General features: G+C 37.9%; 1 protein-coding gene across 1 annotated transcript; it reads left to right on the top strand.

The window, feature by feature from the left end:
* Positions 1–11455: 11455 nt before the first annotated feature.
* Positions 11456–19460, top strand: LOC306846165 (palmitoleoyl-protein carboxylesterase notum1a; the record flags this gene model as incomplete). The annotated part of the gene is made up of 11 exons (XM_079379306.1): positions 11456–11748; positions 15164–15216; positions 15332–15427; positions 15607–15667; positions 15780–15838; positions 16901–17003; positions 17085–17276; positions 18214–18311; positions 18426–18573; positions 18682–18729; positions 19154–19460. 11 exons carry the CDS (start codon positions 11456–11458, stop codon positions 19458–19460), a joined length of 1458 nt encoding a protein of 485 aa, XP_079235432.1.
* Positions 19461–20175: the final 715 nt, after the last annotated feature.

The raw sequence follows: 20175 nt of genomic DNA on the forward strand, positions 1-20175 counted from the left end.
CAGTATAGATTTGAGGTCAGGGACGGGGCAAAGGTCAAGCTCCTACTGCTGACATGAAAGCCGGTCTAAGCACACCTTGTTCTTTGTCTCTGTCGTTCGCGTCTGAGAACAGCTGTCCATCTTCACAATCTGGGGCTCATCGGGACAAAACAAAAGCCATGTGTTAATTACCTTTGAAGGTGTAATGATTTCAGGGCCAGGACGATCCTTCATCTGGTTTCGGATGTAGGGCCGAGAGAAGGCTGTGCTTTCATGTCTGGTTACAGTTTGCCTTCTTTTATACCTGCCTGATGTGCACACAGCCTGTGGGAAAAATGGCTCAAATGCCTGCTGCACCAAAGCTTTAGATTATGTTTCTGACAAACAGAAGTGATTCACTGTTTTTCATATAAATCAGAATTTGTCATAAACCTATTTCATTGCATGACCAGTTTATTTTATATTCATAAAGCGGGGTCATATTTTCTATAAATAAAGTGGTTTCAAACATTTAAAAAATGCAAAACTAACTAAAATGTTTCAATGTTGCATTCTTCTCTAATATATTACTTTTCTATTTGTTCTATTACAAATTATCATCATCATAGTAATTTGAGTGTATATGTACTGAAAAATGTAAATTAAGAATTTAATATTTTGTATGTCTCTGTACTGCTTGACAACAGCACTCCAGCTAACATGAAGTTTGTGTAAAACCTGCTGATTATGTTTTCCAGCATCATTAAAAAATTATCCAGAGAGCAACTTTGTGCTTAAAGCTTCACCCCCCCCCCCTCCCCCCCCCCCAAAAAAAATTTATCATTGTCATTAATTAGTCACCCTCATGTCGTTCCAAACCCGTAAGACCTTTGTTTAAGATACTTCTGATATTTTTTTAACATTGTTGATATCGCCTTTGAAAATCATATTCTATCCTGAAAATAAAGGAGACACATTTGAGATTACTGGCATGAGAAAGACCTGTAAAGCAAGAAACTTAGGGAGAAGTCTCTATTTGCTTTCCATTGCTATGAAAAAGATTATTGTTGGTGTTTTTTCTTTCATACAAGAATAAAGAGATCAGGAGAAAGGACATAACACTAAGACTCCAAACAGATGATTTTCTGAAATACCTCAGAGGATGCCATGCCAAGATGAGAGCGCTGATGTACAAAGAGTAATATCAACTAAGCGCTCAGATGTGCATGTTCTATCAAAGACAAAAACAGAGATGCTTATTCCAAGAACCTAATAGTACATTCCCAGAGCTGGAAACATGGATGGAAAGTAATCAGGCTCTGGAATGATGTCATCTTGATGAAAGACACATCATCAGGGAGCTGGTTGGAACTGGCACAGTTTGGCGCAAACTGAGCTACATCATATATAGCACAACATCAAAGCAGGTGCCAGGCTCTTAGAAAGGCCTGATTTGTGCCAGCAGCAGTTATGACTATGACATCTCACTGGCACAGGACAATAGGCTGTAGAGTTATGAAGACATACAAATGCTGCGGATTTTGTAGCATTGAGAAAAACATTCAGAAATTTCACATGGAGACGGAAATATGACTTTTCAGGGGCAAAATACTTATACTGAGTGTCTATTCACACTAAGTGTCTTGTAGTCAAATTCTGTTTACACTAACTCCACCCACCAAACCAGTCCAACAACTGGCAGGGTGCAGTAAGAACGTAAAGACACTCCATTTCAATTTTGATAACTGTCCTGAGTTTAAATTCGCCTTTTCGCCTCTTTCTTATTATTCTTATTAGCGCAGGGATTTTTTTTTTATAAAAATGAAGACAAGCACTTATGTACTTATGCACTACTCAACCATGCAGTGTATGAATCACATAAGGTTATTTAGTCATTCATAAATGGAGTTTGATAGCCACTCCCCCTTCACTATGTAATTAAAACTGTGATAGTTGAGTGCATGGTTATTTAATTTCTGGTTATTTAAGTGCATCATGCAGTTATTTAAAGTGCTCTTTTTCTGTTTAAAATTTTAGTGTGAACACACTACTCGCACTATTTACACTACAAAACGTCATATAATATTGCATAAGTATGTGATTTGGGACACACCTAATATTCGAAAAGTGGAAATAGCCTGACATGTATTTAATAGCACACTTTGACATGAAGCTTATAATGCAAATAGTATCTGCCACTAGTATTGAATAATATCTAGGTAACACTATATTTATACTTTTTTTTCATTACTTAGGTAATTGCGCTTAGTGTAAATAGGATCTAATTCTATTTGCACTTAGTGCAAATACACCTCTTCCATGTATATACCATTTTCCTAAGAAAGTGTAAGAGGTGCTTGCTTATGCATATGTTGCTGCCATGACAGTACAGTATTGAAATAGTTGCTATGTGCTTGTTAAGGTGTTCTGCATGTTTTCAGCATGTTGCTCTGTGATTGTTATGCTGTTCTAGGAGGTTGCTATGCGGCTGATTACAAGGCCAAGACAAACAAGCCCACCCCCAAGTCTCTTTGATATTCAGGTCTCTAGATATCTCAGACTTTTTAGGTATTTTATTGCACATTAGCCATGTAATGTTTGACTTAGCAAACACTAAATAAAATACATTAAATGCAAGGCAGTATATATTTTTTTACAATTCAGATTCAGTCCTTCTGAAGACTGGTCAGCGTCAGATGAGCATGGCAGATGCACGGCAATGCCAATCAATACACCTGAAGCTAACATTTTCCACCCTCATCTTATTTCCACCTATGAGAGGTCAAGAGTGTGGCACTTCTGTCAGGGCTCAGCCGAGTCATTTCAAAGGAGCCCACATCACTTCATAGACAGACACGCAGAGAAACGCGTGCAGGCCAAGCAAAACACTTTTCACTGGAAAATACATAGAGTGCAGAACTGGTTTCGCTAACAGCACAGGAGCACATTTGATGTGGATTTACTTAGATATGTCAGAAAAAGGGGGCTTTTGCAAAAAAAATCAGTAATGCAAACAGACAAATGGTTAAATAAAAACAAGATTTGATCTGCCACTTTAAAGGTTCCTCTGCCTGTTTATCCACCCTAGACATAGATCAACCAAGTGTGATTCCATTTCTAAATACCCACATCCACACAAACAAATTATCCAATATTATCCATACAAACAAATTAGTCATCTCCCATTTGAACTAGTATACAAGCTGTCAACTTTACTCCCATAATCTCTCTATGCCAGGGTACGTGAAAGGAAAGCTGCACAGTCTTGAAGTACTTAGACTTTCTTCATGAAATGGGGCATCATCTGCAACCAATAGAGACACTCTGGTTACGAAAGGAGAGCCTGTTTGACAGATGTCTCCTGCTTCTTCTTACTCTACTGAAGTCCACTTCCTAGATGGCACCTCATGACTTATGTTTATGGTCAAGGTTGTTTACCAATTCAATGGAGTGCACGCAGAACACATTAATGGAGCATGGAACACGTCAAAAAGACCTGAAAAAAAGTTTTTGTTTGCTTTTATGATGTACATATATTACAACATCTGATGCTCTGAAATATGATTGCAGGATTTTTCACTGGGATCTTATACCATGTTACTGATTAGGAATCTTCAGGCTTTACTAGATTATCATACCCAGTCTCTTTGTAGATTAATACCATCAAATGCAGTCAAATTCAAGTGCGACTCCAACGAGATGCAGTCATGCATGCTTAACCTTGACACTGTACAGAGACGTTAAATTTGAACTCAACCCGCCCTAAAAACTGGGTGCCACTTTAAAGAAATCTGTTAAAGAAACTTCTTAGTGAATTACAAAGGTTTTATAGATGGCGATATCTGCTTTGTTCTTGGAATGAGGACTTCCACCTGTTTCTGATGATGGTAGCTGGAGCCTGTCCCTTTTAAGAGCTTGATCCTTCTTGATCTCTTTGATGTAACTCGACCTAACAGTTCCAGCGAGAAGAATTTGATGATTGCGGATGGGCTCTTTTAACTAGCTGCGTAGGAGATATGAGAATTGAACAAAATGAGTCGAGCCAAAGGAAGGATGGTTAAAAAAACAAAAAACAAATATGGGTTAGAAAAACTGAGCAGTGGTAAAGGCAACATGAAACACAAGTTGCAAACCATTTCATTTCAGTTATCTGCCGGCTTTCCACATGAAACAAGATATTTAATAAGAAAACATGTAGAATGAAGATATTTTTCCCTCATTGGAGACTAATTGTTTGTGAAAATGGGCATTACATACCAGAATGGTAGCAGGTGGTTAGAGAGGTTAAATATAAGAGCAATTTATGCAGGAGGTTTGATTGATTAAACAGCCCCTGCTGGTAAATGTTGTAACTACACACTCTCAGAAAGAAAAAAAAAATGTGCAGAAATTGTATCTTTAGGAACTGTAAAAAGTTGTCCCTGTGCTCTTGTTTTGTATGTGAACTTTTAGTTTGCAGTGTTGTCCTGTTCCTGTTCCTGATTTACTAGCATTAAAGCGATAGTTCACCCAAAAATTTACCCCATTCACCCAATGATTTACTCACCCTCAAGCTAGATGTATGAGACTTTCTTTTTTCAGACTAATATAATCAGAGTTATCTTAAAAAAAAAATGTCCTGGCTCTTCCAAGCTTTATAATGGCAGTGAATGAGGTTTAAGATTTAGAAGTCCAATAAAAGTGCAAAAAGCTATCATAGCTCTGGGGCGGTTAATAAAGGCCTTCGATGCATTTTTGTAAGAACAATATCCATATGTAAAACTTTATAAACTGTAATATTTAGCTTCTGCTAACTGACGTACATGCGTACATGAAATAGTGGCATTCCAGCGGATGAATTAGGCAAATATGGTGACGAACGCCGAGGTGATGAACACAGAAGCAGTGTACGGAGCAAAACAAAACGGCAGTAACAAATTAGAATTATAAAACAAGGATTTGTTAAGAAAAATGTTGGAGGATTTTGATATAAGCAAAGTGGAGACTTAGTTCTTGTGAGCATATTCTCACCAGAGCTTATGAACTTTTATTGAACTTCAAAATTGAACTTAAACCCCATTCACTGTCATTTTAAAGCTTGGAAGAGCTAGGCCATTTTTTAATAAAACTCTCACTCTAACTTTTAATATAGCTTGAGTAAATCATGGTGTAATATTCATTTTTGGGTGAACTATACATATAATATATTCAGATATTGTCTTTTAGCATCAATGTCTTCTCCAACTTTTGTAGCAGCAGCAGAAGCATTTCAATTCATGTTACTTTTTATAACAATCTCTTCATCTTCAGCAGAGAAGTGAATGGGGCGGTTTCACAAAAACTGAATCCAGCTCATGCTCTCCATGTTTTGTATTCTGACTCAAACCCTGAATTCACAGAATATTTATAGTGAGCATTTTGAACCCGCTGAACCTGATCTAAATCGAGTTGGATTTGTTTCAACTTTAAGCCTACTCTGTAATTCAGAGTTTGTTCAACTAGCTTTGTGTAACAAGCCACAGGTCTTGTCTTTCTCAGTATGTACATCGGCAAGCTAAGTTTAATTTCCGGTTTTTCTCTGTTTCCTAGTTCTTGTGTTATTATTGTTGTTAAAAAGAACATCTGAACCAAGTCTGGTGTTCCCTGCACTCCCCAGCCTGATGGTCCCAAGTCCAGTGGTTCTTGCCTTGTGCTTCTGGTTCTTCCCTTGTTGTCAGCGCGTCCATGCCTGGAGCATCGTCCCTAATGTTCCCTAAGCCGTCTCTTCTTCATGGCTTTTAGGCCATCATTGTCTTCCCCGAGTTGCCTGTTCCACCAGCTCCAACGTGGTCTCCTGCTCCGCTGTTGTGGTCTCTATCTCCAGCGGCATTCCCTGGTGGTCTCCTGTTCTTCCAGCTCTGCCTTGGCTTCCTAGTCTGCCGGTACCTCTGTGGTCTCCTGCTCTGCCCAAGGTCCTCTTCCACCTCATGGTCCTGGTCCACCTTACCTTCCCCTGGTGATTTCCATTGTCTCAACCCCTGGTGGATCCTTCCCTGTCCTGTTCATGTTTCCCTTTGTGATTTCCTGATTGTTCTCCCTTGTTTCTTGTTACTTCAATTAGTCCTTGTGTATTTAAGCCCTTGAATCCAGCTCTCCTTCATGTCTGAGTTCACCTGACACAAACTGAGGCAGTACTCTCAAAGCGACATCTTTGGGGCTGTTTACAACTGGTCACTTCATGCATTTTGTCTGATTGGATAGCTATCCGATCATGAAAAGACCAGGTGTAAATGCCCTCCAACATGCATTCGAGACGGATATAAATCCGATCGCTCAAACCACTTTAGGAGGTGGTCTGGGCCGCATTCCAGACGAAACTGGACAAGTGTAAATGCATCTGGTTGTTGAAACCACATTTGCTAATTTTAATCCTCCCAATATATTAAAATAATAAAACGTGTGAGAGCGTTTTATAGGCTATATGGCATGTTATAGTCAGATATGACAGCACTAATGCAACAAGCATCACCACGGATGAGTAGCTGAGTATCTCTTCAGCAAGCCGAGGCGCAAACTGCCGCGAATGAAACTGGAAGTAAGTCGCAAAAGCTCAACACATAATCATCTTCATTAAAATTAGTGAGACTAAAGCAATCTCTCCAGTGCTGATGCCGCGCTCTCTCCTGTTGCGGTCTCCGACATTGAAATTAGCTGATAATGAATAAAATGCAGCGCATATCTATTGCTCTCATTGACGTGAACTCCATTAAATTTGCATATAGTACAGGAATTGAAGAACGGATTTATATCTGTTTTGCGAAGACACATTTATGTGGCCAAGTGTACATGGAAACGTTTTAACAAATCAGATAGATATCCGATCAGAGAAAACGCATGAATTGACCAGGTGTAAACAGGCCCTTTGTAACCTTACATACTCCTGAAAGGTTTATAGGGTACATATTACTACTATTATTTACTACGCACTTAAAAAGGTAGGTTGGTAGATAAAGTATGAAGCTGGCTACTGCTTAAGTAACAAATTATTGTACCCCTAAAAGTACAATTTTTTGCACTCTTTTCCCCTTAGAGCGTGCCAGTATAGGGCCAGAAAGCATCTTTCTCCATTGATGCTATTCAGAAAGCAGGTATTCTGAACAAATATATTTTTTCACAACCATCATAGGCATTTTTTCCTTGTTTGTTGCCTTTCATGCTACAGCTCTGGACAGTCACTAATGAAGGTGAGTGATCTTGTGGAGCCAATAACCAATCAGTGTTGCCCCGGTGTCATTTTCATCTAATTTGGAATAACTGGCACCAAAGAATAGTGCACAGTAAGACCAGGAGCATACATAACATACACAGGGTTTGATTTAAAACGGTCTTCACTCATTTTGTATCACACTCTTTGTGATGACTGATTATAATGTATGTGAATGCTAAGCATAATGGTCTTGTGAGCAGGTCTTCCAGGCAAGAGTTAAGCAGTAAAACCTGAGTATCTGTTGAGGGCACGTGCAACTGATTGGAGATAAAAGACAGCCTTTGACTCTGACAGAGCCGAAGGGTTAGCGAAAATGGGTTAGAGAGGAACATGAAGCTCATTTGAAATCCCCTAATTCTCAGATTGACCCACTTGGACAGCATGAGACACATATCTAGGTGTACTTCAGAGAGCATCTCTTGTAGTGCAGTGGTGAGTTACTGCAAAGACCTGTTCATTGCTGTGTACTCCTCCAACAACAGTAATGTTATCCCCAATGTCATGCTGCCATGTGTGACGGGGCCCCTTGAGAAGGTGTAGCAGAAGTAAAGATCCATCTGTGAGTGATTTAATGGCTACAGTTCCAAAGATGACGTGTAATAAAATGGGAGCTATGGGTCAAAGTGACTAGACTGGATTAGGGACAGACCCTTTCCTTCGGAGTCCACCACATGTTCTAATCTATACAAACATCTGTTTGAAGTTCCCCAATGAATACCATCAGTCCTGCTGGTGTGACCTCATGTAGACAGATCCCGCCACCTCATGCTATTGCTATAGCTCAACGGGAAGAGCTATGTGATGTGTACAGTACACCCCCCTCACAACTGAGTTTTTAAAAGATAACTCACCCAAAAATGGGAATTGTGTCATTATTTACTCACCCTGTGTCATTCAAAACCCTCCAGACACAAATTATGAACAGTTTTCCGCTCAACAGATCTTAGTCAGGTTAGATTGTCATGTTGAATTTTATGTGGATGAAAACGAGACTTTGAGGGACAGACTAAAAGGCTTTACAATAGCATGCACTGTGTAGATCATATAGTTTTCAAAAACATTAAAAACAGTTTATTGGAGTTTTTGTCCACAAAGGTTTGTTTTTTTTCTCGGAAAGATGTTTCGCCAGCTGAACATCTGGCATGTTGTTAAACAAAAGTGCGATCCATCGAACACACTGTATTTCCGTCCCACAAAGCCTTGTTTTCATTCCTGTCAAAAAATTAAACATGACGCTTCCCTGAGTAATTCCCTGGACCCTTTTCATAAGACGCATTTCAATGGTCATCAGCGTCATAAATCCTTGAAAGTTTTTTTTTATATTTTGAAAAGAGCTATGTACATTTATAACACTATACTTTGTATTAGATCACATTTGCAAGATATTACACACAAAAAAATAGCTTCTATGGGAGACACTGTACATTTGACATTGTCTTTTTCTTTTGCGATTTGAGCAAATGGGAATGCAAATATATATATATATATATATATATATATATATCTGTTATACTCTCTCATTCACTGCTCTCGAAGTTTACCCAACTATGATTGTCACTTTGGCCAATTGTAAGTCGCTTTGGATAAAAGCGTCTGCCAAATGACTAAATGTAAATGTAAATGATGACTTCTGCTGCTGAGAAACCCGGAAATGTGAAAAAGATCTATGGAGACTGTAACTGTCAAGCTTTAGAAAGGATGCAAAGCACTAAAAAAAGTAGCCAATATAAGTTATATGCCACTGGCTCTTACCTTTTTGACTCAAACATATTCAAAACTCTATAGCCCTAAATTTGTTTTCAGAACTGAATCTAATCAGGGGTCTCCAACCCTGTTTCTGGAGAGCTACCATCCTGCAGATTTCAGCTCCAACCCCAATCAAACACACCTGAACTGTGGGCTCGCATGGTTGCTTTAAGCAAAGGTTTGCCACTCTGTTAAACCAATGAATTTACATTTGTCTTCCACTCGTTCATGATTTGTTTAATTAAAATTAAGGATAAGGATTTTCAACATTTTTAGCTGGTAAAATAGAGTTTGGCATAGTTGGTAAAATGTAAATTTATTAGAAAAACAACAACAACAACAAAATGTTACTGAGTTCAGAACTGGATCAGTTCTGTTCTAGTACTATTCATTTTAAGGTATAGAAAATATGTTTAACAAACAGAATCCAAATGCCATTTATTCAGCGCTGCTGTCTCTATAGCCTAAATAGTTTTTTTAATGCAAGAAGAGAATAAACACAACTATTAAACAATATTTTCTGAATCATGTACAAAATTTATCAAATGCCATCAAAATCACATCATGGTGGTTATTTACACTCAAATGCAGCATAAATTGACAGCATGCATTCTGTTTTTATTGTGGAATCAAACAAATCCTCTTTAAGTATTTATTTAGTTAGTTAGTTATTCACTTTAAAAGAATGCCATTTAAAAAGTACTGAAAATGCATGCCAGTACTTTTAAATGCTTGAAGTCAGTACAAGTTCACACAGATGTCCAAGTGGAGTAACCTCCAGTGTAGAGAATCACTTTTATATCAACAGGATCCACTGACAATTACAAATTTCCAAACAGGCCTATACTGTTTGTCTTTTTAAGTGTTTTATTATATTTTTTTCTATTTTAATATTAAACATATTTAATATTTAACTTAATATTTCATTAGCAAGTTAATTTTATTTATTTTTAATTATTAGGCTATTTATTTATTTTTAAGCTTAAGTGTCCCAGATCTTTTTGCAGCCAACGTTGGGCAGACCTACCTATGGGCTTGAGTGTTTAATGGTCCTTGTATCTCTGTCTGAATAGTGTATGAATGATCTATTCCAGTGTTTAGCATCTAAACAAAGGAGGACTCGCGGTAAGTGACGGAATGAATCGACGCCAATGGGCGAGTTCCCCCGTTTCCACGGCACTGCATGCATAAAAGTGAGAGCAGTGGTCTGAAACAACAGGCTTGTGTAAAGTTAAGTGTCGCGCTAACACCAGCCACTTGACACCCTTTTATCTCAGCGCTCAATGGCCGATTAATGGCCGACGCAGGAATCCAGCGAAGCCCATTACATTAATGCGATGCGTGAAACACTTAAATGAAGACATCATTGTGAAGGGAGAGAGAATTAAAGGTCTCGAGTGAATAAAATACATTTAGAATAAGCGAGATGAATGAACAGAGGTGGTGACAAAAGGTGAATTTGCTTGTTTGACTGACAACGTGATAAAAAGAAAATTATGCATTTACTCTAGCAAGGAAACGTTTAATTTAGCCACAAAAAAATGAGCATTCCTGTAAGGCGCGGGTTTCCCTTCCGACTCCAAATCTATAGAGCAGAGGGAAATCTGGAAGGGGCTTCATACGGGTGGAGGAGTGATGACCGACCCCTTTGATCTTCAGAGGCCCCGTCAACAGACTCCTGTACATAAGAAGTCCCGGAATCTTTCCTGACAAAAATGCCTGCATACGTTAGACTAAGTTTTCGTCGCAGAGAAGACATGGGGACATTAAAATAATAATAATAAAAATGGGTTTGCATAAATGTTATATTTAAAGTTAGACATCAAATAATACATTCTAAAATATAAGTTTTATATATACAAAATTATAATAGCATACTAACCTAATTAAAAAAGTAACAATATTGTGTGCGTTTTAGGTTCCAATGCACGCTATTCTCGTTGCGCATATATTTTTATTTTTATTCAATGCACGAAAGTGTGTCAGAAGAGTCTTATTCTCACTCTATAAATTCGTGTGGATTATGAAACGGGCATTTCATTGCCAATAAAACCTACCACATCAAGTAAAATATCGTAGATCAAAAGCACCAAACTATGGGCATTTTTTTCAATAAATGAAAAGGACCGAAATCAGTGCCTGGATCACGCCCCGTTGCACTGCCCTCCACAGCGATTGGTTCATGGGAAAGAGAGCAGGGTTAAAACCCAGAGCGGTTAAATACACAGGTATTGAACAGAAGAGCGCACACAGTCCGTTTAAGAGTTTAATGTCAGTGGAGGAACCAGTCTATTAAACATTAGAAAGAAAAAAACCTTAAAGGACTCCTAAGTTTTGCACTGAGAAAGCTCACCTGTTCATCTCACTTAAATTAATTTGGGTTAGTGTAGCCTGTTTTGCTTTTGAATTCAGTGTAACCGGTTCTGCAGATTTTCAGCAACCTCTCAGGATTTTGGGGAAAGCGTGATGGAGTGCAGGCGGCCGCAGAGGAGCATAAGGGTGCTGGAAGTCCTTCACTGGGCTGTGATGCTGGGGTTGATTCAGTCCGTCGCGCTCGGCGCGAGGAGATTCCGCGGAGGTCGAAACCCGCAGCCGCGGCGAGCGCTTCCCTCCGCTCATTACCGGGACCGCGCCGAGACCACCGAGAGCTTCTCACTGGATTTCACAGCTGTTGAAGAGAACATGGACAACTTCATGACTCAGGTGAAGAACTTGGCGCAGTCCCTCTACCCCTGCTCGGCCCAGAAGCTCGACTACGACATGAAGCTACATTTCCTGGAGAATACATCAGTCACCTGTAACGACGGGACCACTGCAGGGTAAGACAGCAAGCCGGTTACAATCACAGACCTCAGGTAACCCAGTGGTCTGCCAACTTTATATATTTGGGCATCACAGGCGCATGCAGCACTGCATCATCTGCGCGCTCAGATTCACACCATAGTCTCATTCATTATTTTTAGTGTACAATCAAACTTTGTTAATTTGAGCCATCACTGTCATAAACCATCAACAGAAAGATTGTAACTTAAGTTTCTTACATCGTCAGAAGAGTTATATTATTATGATTCTACTGACAGTACATATGGCTATTTTTAAACCCCTAAAGTCTAATGTTTTCATAAGAGTTTTTGTGTGTCCATCCACCTTGTCACAACATTTTCTGTCATTGCTTCCTTGGTGTTTCAAAATCAAGTGCTTAAGCAATTGCTGTTAATTTAAATTTGTTGACATTCATGAATTGAGAGTGCGTTGTCTAGTACAGTCTAATTCAGTCTACATCAAATTTTTTATAGGTTTTGACATCCATTTTCTGTAGAAAGACAATGGCATGATGCTTTCATGTTAAATCAGGATTCATTGAAACATTATGAGTGTAATATTAATATTAAAACAATAATACAAATGTGGGATTAAGATGTCAGAGCAAGATGTGCACGTCAGGATCTTGAGAAGACTCACGAGGGAATCGCTAGAAGAAATAGTAATACAGTGACAGGTGGGTGGGGCTTGTGCAGAGTAAGAGGGAAATATATGCTCTAATATAGTCTATAGGTAGAGTTTACAGTAGTTACAACGTATCCAAAATCTGCATTGGAGCTGATGGGCAACTGAGGTAGACATGACAAATATATAGTAGAAATGCCTGCTTGCAGTGACATCTCCTACTGGCTTTTGCAGACATGCCACTGCTGATCTTTTAGAATTAATATTTAATTTGATGTTATAGCAGAAAAAGCCATCTTTGAAAATGTCAGAACAAGTTCAAAACCTCCATGAGGGGCACATCATCCCCAGAGTAATGGTCAATCATTATGGGTTTTCAATGACCAATTCTGAAACATTTACATTCCTCCACCCACACCTTCCAAGTATTGCACAGATTTTCACTTTATCTCTATTTTTGAAAGCATCACTTTTCTGGCATACCTGGTGACTGAAACTCAACTCAAGATACAGAGGTCAAAACAACACAAGTTAATTGGCGATATTGCCCAATTACTAGGGTATATAGAGAAATTCTTATAAGAGCAGGTTGATTGGTTTTATGATATTGCTTGGGTTTAGACACTACAATATGACCATGCTCAAAATAACTTATGTACATTATTTACAATATGAATAATTTATTAGGCACCAGACACATCATTACATGACATGCCTGAGCCTCTGCTGTCTTAAATTTAAATCTTAAGCACTTAAGTTAAAAAGTTAGACTCTTGTAAAAATGTAAAAGTGGGGACAGATGTACAGAAGTAGAAAATTTGATCCAGCTGTGCGTAAGTACTCCTTCCTTGCGACAGTAGAGCATATAGGCCAATGTTTCCAGTGGAAAATAATTTAATAATAACAATGATATCTATAAATAATGTAAAATCTTGTAAATCTGTCAATGTATCCAGTACTGCATTTACATAATCATTTGCCATTTTCCATTCTCCAGCATCATTGTCTTATGAAACTCCATATTATCATGTGACAAATAAAATTTGATCTGCTGCTATAAGGATCATCAAACAACTGACCTTCAAAAACATGTTAAGCATATTTTATGCATATCACATTTAAGCACATAAGTGTTTTGGATTAAGGAATATCCACAGGGAAATGGGTTTTCAAATTTGATTCCATTTGTAATCAACATTATTAATGTTAGATACAAAGAATCTGAAGATGAAGTGGGAATCTAAAAGCTAGAAGTAGCCTATATAGCATTAACTGATTATCTGTTTCTGAGATTCTGTCTTGCAAAATCCTGATGTTCCCAATTACGAATCATAATTAATATGCTTGAGTGGTCTAGAGTTCTGTTACGCTTTGCTATCAGGGAATCAGAGCTGGCGTAAACGCTGTCTCTGGGAACATGCTCACCGTAGACGCTCTTCAATGCACTAAAGCTGCAATATTTTTTTGGCAGCAGCCTGCGTTCTTTCTCAGATCTGCAGTCAGCGCTTGTAGAGAAGGTCTCCTGTGTGTCGTGTGATATGCTGTTACACATGGATGGACTCCACTCATGGATTCCCCAGGTTCTCTGGAACTCAAAATCATTCCTGTGTAGCTACTACAGAAAAGTATTCAGGCTTGTCTTAACTTTTCTGCATTTATAACTTGTTCAGGTTAAGTTTCTGAGGTCTGGAAGACTTGTAGCCCGATCTTTATAAGTTGTAGTGTAATGAAGCATAAATCGTTAGTGTGTAAGTAGTGGTGAAGTGGGTAACAGTGAGAAATGTACACCATATGCCAAAAATGTGGTCTCCAGTGGCGTAAATTGGATGCATATTAAAGCTGTCTTTAATTATGGCAGACTGATGCCCATCAAAGTAACAAACTGAACCACAACTGTAACTTTTCTCACACAAGCAAAAAAATGATTGAAGTTTGAGAGAGACTGAGTTTACACACCCTCTTGTGGATACGGTGAACATTGCATAGAAAAATCAAGTGTAAACTGAATTTAATGTGTTTAGACGCTTAATTGCATCATAATTGCAATTAAATAAAAATGTATTCTAGTATAATTTATAATAAATGCATCAACTTTAGCTTTTTGACCCACTTAAGTACGTCTTTGTGTGTAATGACTTTGTCAAAATGACTTGATGAAATATGGTTAACGTTTACTGTTAAATGCATTGACAAATTTATGGAATACTAAAATATACTTTAATGCAATTTCTATTGAAATTTGTATCATGTATTTTAATATTTGTTGTAACAATTTTGCAATGATGGCGATGCAATTTAAAATATATTAACTGTAAAATGTAATATTGAATAACACTATGGTTAAAAACAATCATATGTGCTTTAGTACGTTAGTCAACACATCAAATAAGTGTATTTCTGTAAAACATGATGAAAGATTATTAAAATGTACTTTAATGTTGAACATTATTACAAAGTGCATTTTTTTAAAAGTGTGCTTACATATAGTCATAAGTACATTTAAGTAGGCCTTTATTTCAATAATATTATATCATCTCTGCATGTACAACACACACACACACACTGACCTGAACCTGCTGCACATTCAATCAATGTCTTTTTAGGATTAGAATCATAAAGCGTGCATTAACGTGCAACAGATTACATGATAACAATAAGCTTGTATATGTTGAGGAGCTATCAAATTCAGAACTAATTTAATACTTTACTGAATTTATAAAAAGGCAGTGCTTTGCCTATATAATTTGTAAGTGTATAGGTTTAATGTAAGTACCTGCTTCATTGCAGGTACTACCTGAAAGAGTCCAAAGGAAGCAGAAGGTGGTTAATATTTCTGGAGGGTAAGTGTGAAGCATTCAGTCATCAGAATAACTTCTTTAGAATTCAGACTCTATTTTCTCAGCATTGTGTGCATCTGTCAGGAAGATCATGTAAGACACTCGTCTCTCTCTGCAGGTGGCTGGTACTGCTTCAACAAAGAGAACTGTGACAGCAGATACGAGACCATGAGGAGGCTCATGAGCTCCTCCAAATGGCCACAAACTAAGACCGGTTAGAATTGCCAACTGCCTTTCAACTGATAATAATATTACTATAAAGGCGTATTCACACCCAGTTCAAATTCCTGGCACAATAAACATAAACTAGATTGCAAAATGAATATACAGAGATTATTCTAATTTCTCTTATTTCATATAATTTAATAACGTATGTCTTTATTTTAACTTTAGGCACAGGAATACTGTCTTCGCTTCCAGAGGAAAACCCACACTGGTGGAATGCCAACATGGTGTGAGTATCCCACTATAAATGTTTGTGTAAAAGAGAAGGAAATATTCGGGGTGATTTTCATTTTTGTTGGCATGGTTTTGGATCTGAAATCTTTGTGTTCATTGCTTATTAGGTTCATCCCATATTGCTCAAGTGATGTATGGAGTGGAGCCACACCAAAAACTGATCAAAGTAAGCCTCCTTACCAGATGTTAAGATGATACAGATGATACATTCACCACTATGGTATACACAGCTTACCATGCACAGATGAAATCTCACATTAACCTGAGAGAAAAAGAGGAATGTTTTATGATTTTGTTTGAATTAATAATAATATTAATTCATTAATAAATATAAATAAATAAATATACATACATGCATGCATAAATGTTTATGGAAAAAAAGAGAAAATTTTGTCAATATTTATAGGTAACTGCTATGTAAAAAATATTTTGTTTCCATTCATAACATTCTCAATTATGCCAAATAACACGGACCGTCTGATTTTGCACAATCGTGTGGATTTCATGCCAGTTCAAGTGTAAATTCATGAAATCTATTGATGATAATATAATTTATGAAAAATGGTGTACTAAATATGATGGGAATACTAAATTAAAATATTTTCACTATAATAATTATAACTATAATTGAATAAGATTTTTCACTAGTGGTCTCAGACTTTTTTGGAAGAAATACCTTTTGCTCACCAAGGCTGCAGGTATTTATCAGTAAACACAGCAATATTGTGAAATATTTTTATATATAAAAAAAATATATATATAATAATTTAACATTTTAATTTGTAAGTCGCTTTGGATAAAAGCTTCTGCTAAATGACTAAATATAATTATTATAAAAAAAATGTATGTATTACTGTGGCAGCAAAGCTAAATTTTCAACATTACTCCAGTCTTCAGTGTCACATGATCCTTCAGAAATCCCTCAAGAAACATATCTTAATATCAATGTTGAAAACAGTTGTGCTGCTTCATATTTGTGTTTTTGAAGATTATTTGGTGAATAGAAAGTTCAAATGCTCAACATGTTTTTGAAATAGAAATTAGTTGTAACATTATACATATCTATTGACACTTTTGAACAATTGAATGCATCATTGCTGAACAAAATTTATAATATCTTTAAAAAATCGTAATGACCCAAAACGTTTGATTATTATATCAGCACTTGATACTGTCACTGTATAGCAGTCCAACGCATAGCTGTCATTAACTTGTTTATTGTGTACAGATGACTATGCGTTCATGGGTTCACTGATCATAAAGGAAGTTGTAAAGGACCTGCTCACCAAGGGTCTGGACAATGCTAAGATACTGCTGTTAGCTGGAAGCAGGTGAGTCCACATTACAGACCACGGTTTCTGTGTTTGATATGCGTGACTGATGTTGGCTAAATTTATCTGTCTTGTCCAAAGTGCGGGTGGCACTGGGGTTTTGCTCAATGTGGACCCAGTATCTGAGCTCCTGGAGGAGTTGGGTCACACAAACATCCAGGTCAGGGGTCTGTCCGACTCCGGCTGGTTCTTGGACAACAAACAATACCGCTGCACTGACTGTGTGGACACCATCAACAGTGCCCCCACAGAGGTCATCAAGAGAGGAATCAAGTAAGAATATTACATTCCTTATTACCATAGAAATAAAATAGATTTTGGTCACCATTGATTTTTTTTCCATACCCACATTCTTCAAAATTCCTCAAACAGAAACTTGAGGTTGAGTGAATGATGACAATTTTCATTTTGGGGTGAACTATCCATTTAAGGATGGTCACATTATAGCGTTTATGTTGTCAGAGAACATTTATTGTAACGGTGATGGTTTGTTGCATGGACTTAGAGGAAAAAAACAATTGTGGAAGTGATGCAATGACAGAAAATTGATTTAATCCAATAAGCAGTGAGAATTTTTTTTAGAGAGGTGGGTCATGTTAGAAATCTGATTTGCTGTTTTCCCTCTTGATTTAAAAAAAGACTCCACGTTTTCTCAAAAACATATCTTGCATATCGCATGTCTTCGCTTCACGACTGTATAACAAAAAGGCAAGTGCTGCATAACTTTCTTGTCATGGAGAATAAACGAAGCATGTTTTTAAACCGCTAGTCATACTTTTTTTTTTTTTTTATCGTTATGCTGTTCAAACAACAGCAAATACAAGAGTACAGAGACGAGAGCCAGGTCCAGATCTTTCCTTTGCTATTCAATGTTGCTTAGCAAAATACTCTGTTCATAAGCGCCACCATGTTGTAGTTTTATGTAACAGCAGCAGCTCTGGGAATGTGACCTAAAGTGCAAATCTTATTGGTTGGTCAGCTTTTTTCACAGTGCGACGGAAAATAGATTAGACAACCTCCATCAAATTGGCGACATGCAAATTTGTTTGTTGTTTGATTCAAATTAAAATGTTTATCGTATTGAATATTCAACTTGGTGTGAACAGTCTTTCAAATACAAATGGCATTCCATGATTACCTTTTCCTTCATAAACATGTGAACTTGACAGATTCATTCCTCTAAATAATTAATTAAAATTTTTTTTGACAGATACTGGGGCGGTGTGGTACCTGAGCGATGCCGACAGGCTTATGAAGGAAAAGAATGGAACTGCTTCTTTGGATATAAAGTTTATCCTACCATTAAACGTGAGTATAGGACATACTAAGCACCAGCCATGGCCACATTTTAACTAGTTTCTTACAGACACTGTTGAGTTTGGTTACTTTTTGTTAACCCAATGTGATGTTTCTTTGTCACAGGCCCTGTGTTCATAGTGCAGTGGCTGTTTGATGAAGCCCAGCTAACAGTAGACAACATTCATCTGACGGGACAGCCTGTCCAAGAGGGCCAATGGCGCTATATTCAGAATCTGGGGACTGAGCTGAGGAACACTCTGAAGGATGTCCCGTAAGTTTCACTAGCCCTTCAGAGACTCTCATTGTGAAGAAAACATTAAGTTTTGTTTGATGTGAATACCTTTTTTGCTGTTTTTAATGCTCTGCTTCTTACATCCAGTGCCATGTTTGCTCCAGCTTGCCTTTCGCATGAATTTATAACAAGAAGGTAAGTGATCTCTTTGAATTTTGTAAATCTCTACTAGTTCAGAAGTATATTTATAGGGTACAACGGGGCTAAATAAATATTATAAATATTAGATCAAGTAAGCACAGAATCAACTTTGCGCTGCTGCGTGAGATCGAGTCTAAGATCACACAAATCTACACGTGCTTCTTTTCGAAAGTGCTACGCCACGTTTTTGTGCCATCTAGTGGTTTATAGATGAAAATAATATCAAAGGCGCCTTTTCAATATCAAGGGTGCCTTTAGCCCCATTGTACCCTACTATATTTTACCACTTTTCTATTTATTTAAATACAGTTCAAATTGTTATTTTCACCATTAGCATAAATTATGGCTTTGTTGATTTCCATTAGTGAAATGAATGGGATGCTCATTGACTAGCTCTTCCCTCTTGTGTTTGTTGTAGTTACTGGACCGACGTTCAAGTCAAAGGCACATCTTTACCCAGAGCGCTCCACTGCTGGGACCGTAGTCTACAAGAAAACAGCCGAAATAATAAATCCCCTCCCAAAGGCTGTCCCATGCACTTGATCGACAGCTGTCCATGGCCTCACTGCAACCCAACATGCCCAACGATCCGAGATCAGTCGACAGGACAGGAGATGAACGTTATCCAGTTTCTCATGCACATGGGATTTGATGTGCAGAAGATGGCCCATCAGCAGGGCATGGACCCAAGTAAACTACTGGGCATGCTCAGCAGCGGCAGCTAAATATCGTGGAGGAACTCGTTCCCATTTGGGGCCGTGCTTCCCATCAGTCCGTTTGATACCTCCGACCCCGTTTACCCACCTCAGCTTTGACCTCAGGCTGAGCCCTGCCTTTAGTCGGGGCTCTGTGCCAACTCTTTTGGGCCTTCCATCTCCAGATCCCCTCATTTGGTTTCAGTTGGTGTCCATTTTGCTCCAGTCTATACTGTTATCACTGAGCAGCTTGGAGATGGTGGAGATGCCCAAAACAGAGATTTGGAACGGAGCCCTTGTCAGATCCACCTCAGTTAAACCATGGGCTGCTGACTGTTTAAAGGTTCCCAACACAACACAGTACCAGTGAAAGTACTGACGAACCATGTAACCAGGACTAGGTACACCTGCATCTTTGCTCTTAAATTATCTTTTGGTTATAAAAGTATCACGAATGTAATCCAGTTTTACGGATCTTCAGCATTGTTGTCTGCTTTGTTTTTTTTATCGTATTTTCTTTTTTTACCAATATATTTAGCCACAGTTTTTTAGAGTTTTATATGTCCATTCAGAGGAAGAAAATACAGAGAGCGAGAGAACAGAGATTATCGATTATAGAGTTTATAATCTGTAACACAGATTATGGAGTTTATGAAGTGCATGTAAAATATATAGATCTACTCAAGAATCTTAAAAACAGGAATTTCAGAACAGACAGACACTGGATCATCTGCTCTAAACCCAA

This window comes from Barbus barbus, assembly GCF_936440315.1.
Source record: "Barbus barbus genome assembly, chromosome: 3".
Classification (NCBI taxonomy): Eukaryota; Metazoa; Chordata; class Actinopteri; order Cypriniformes; family Cyprinidae; genus Barbus; species Barbus barbus.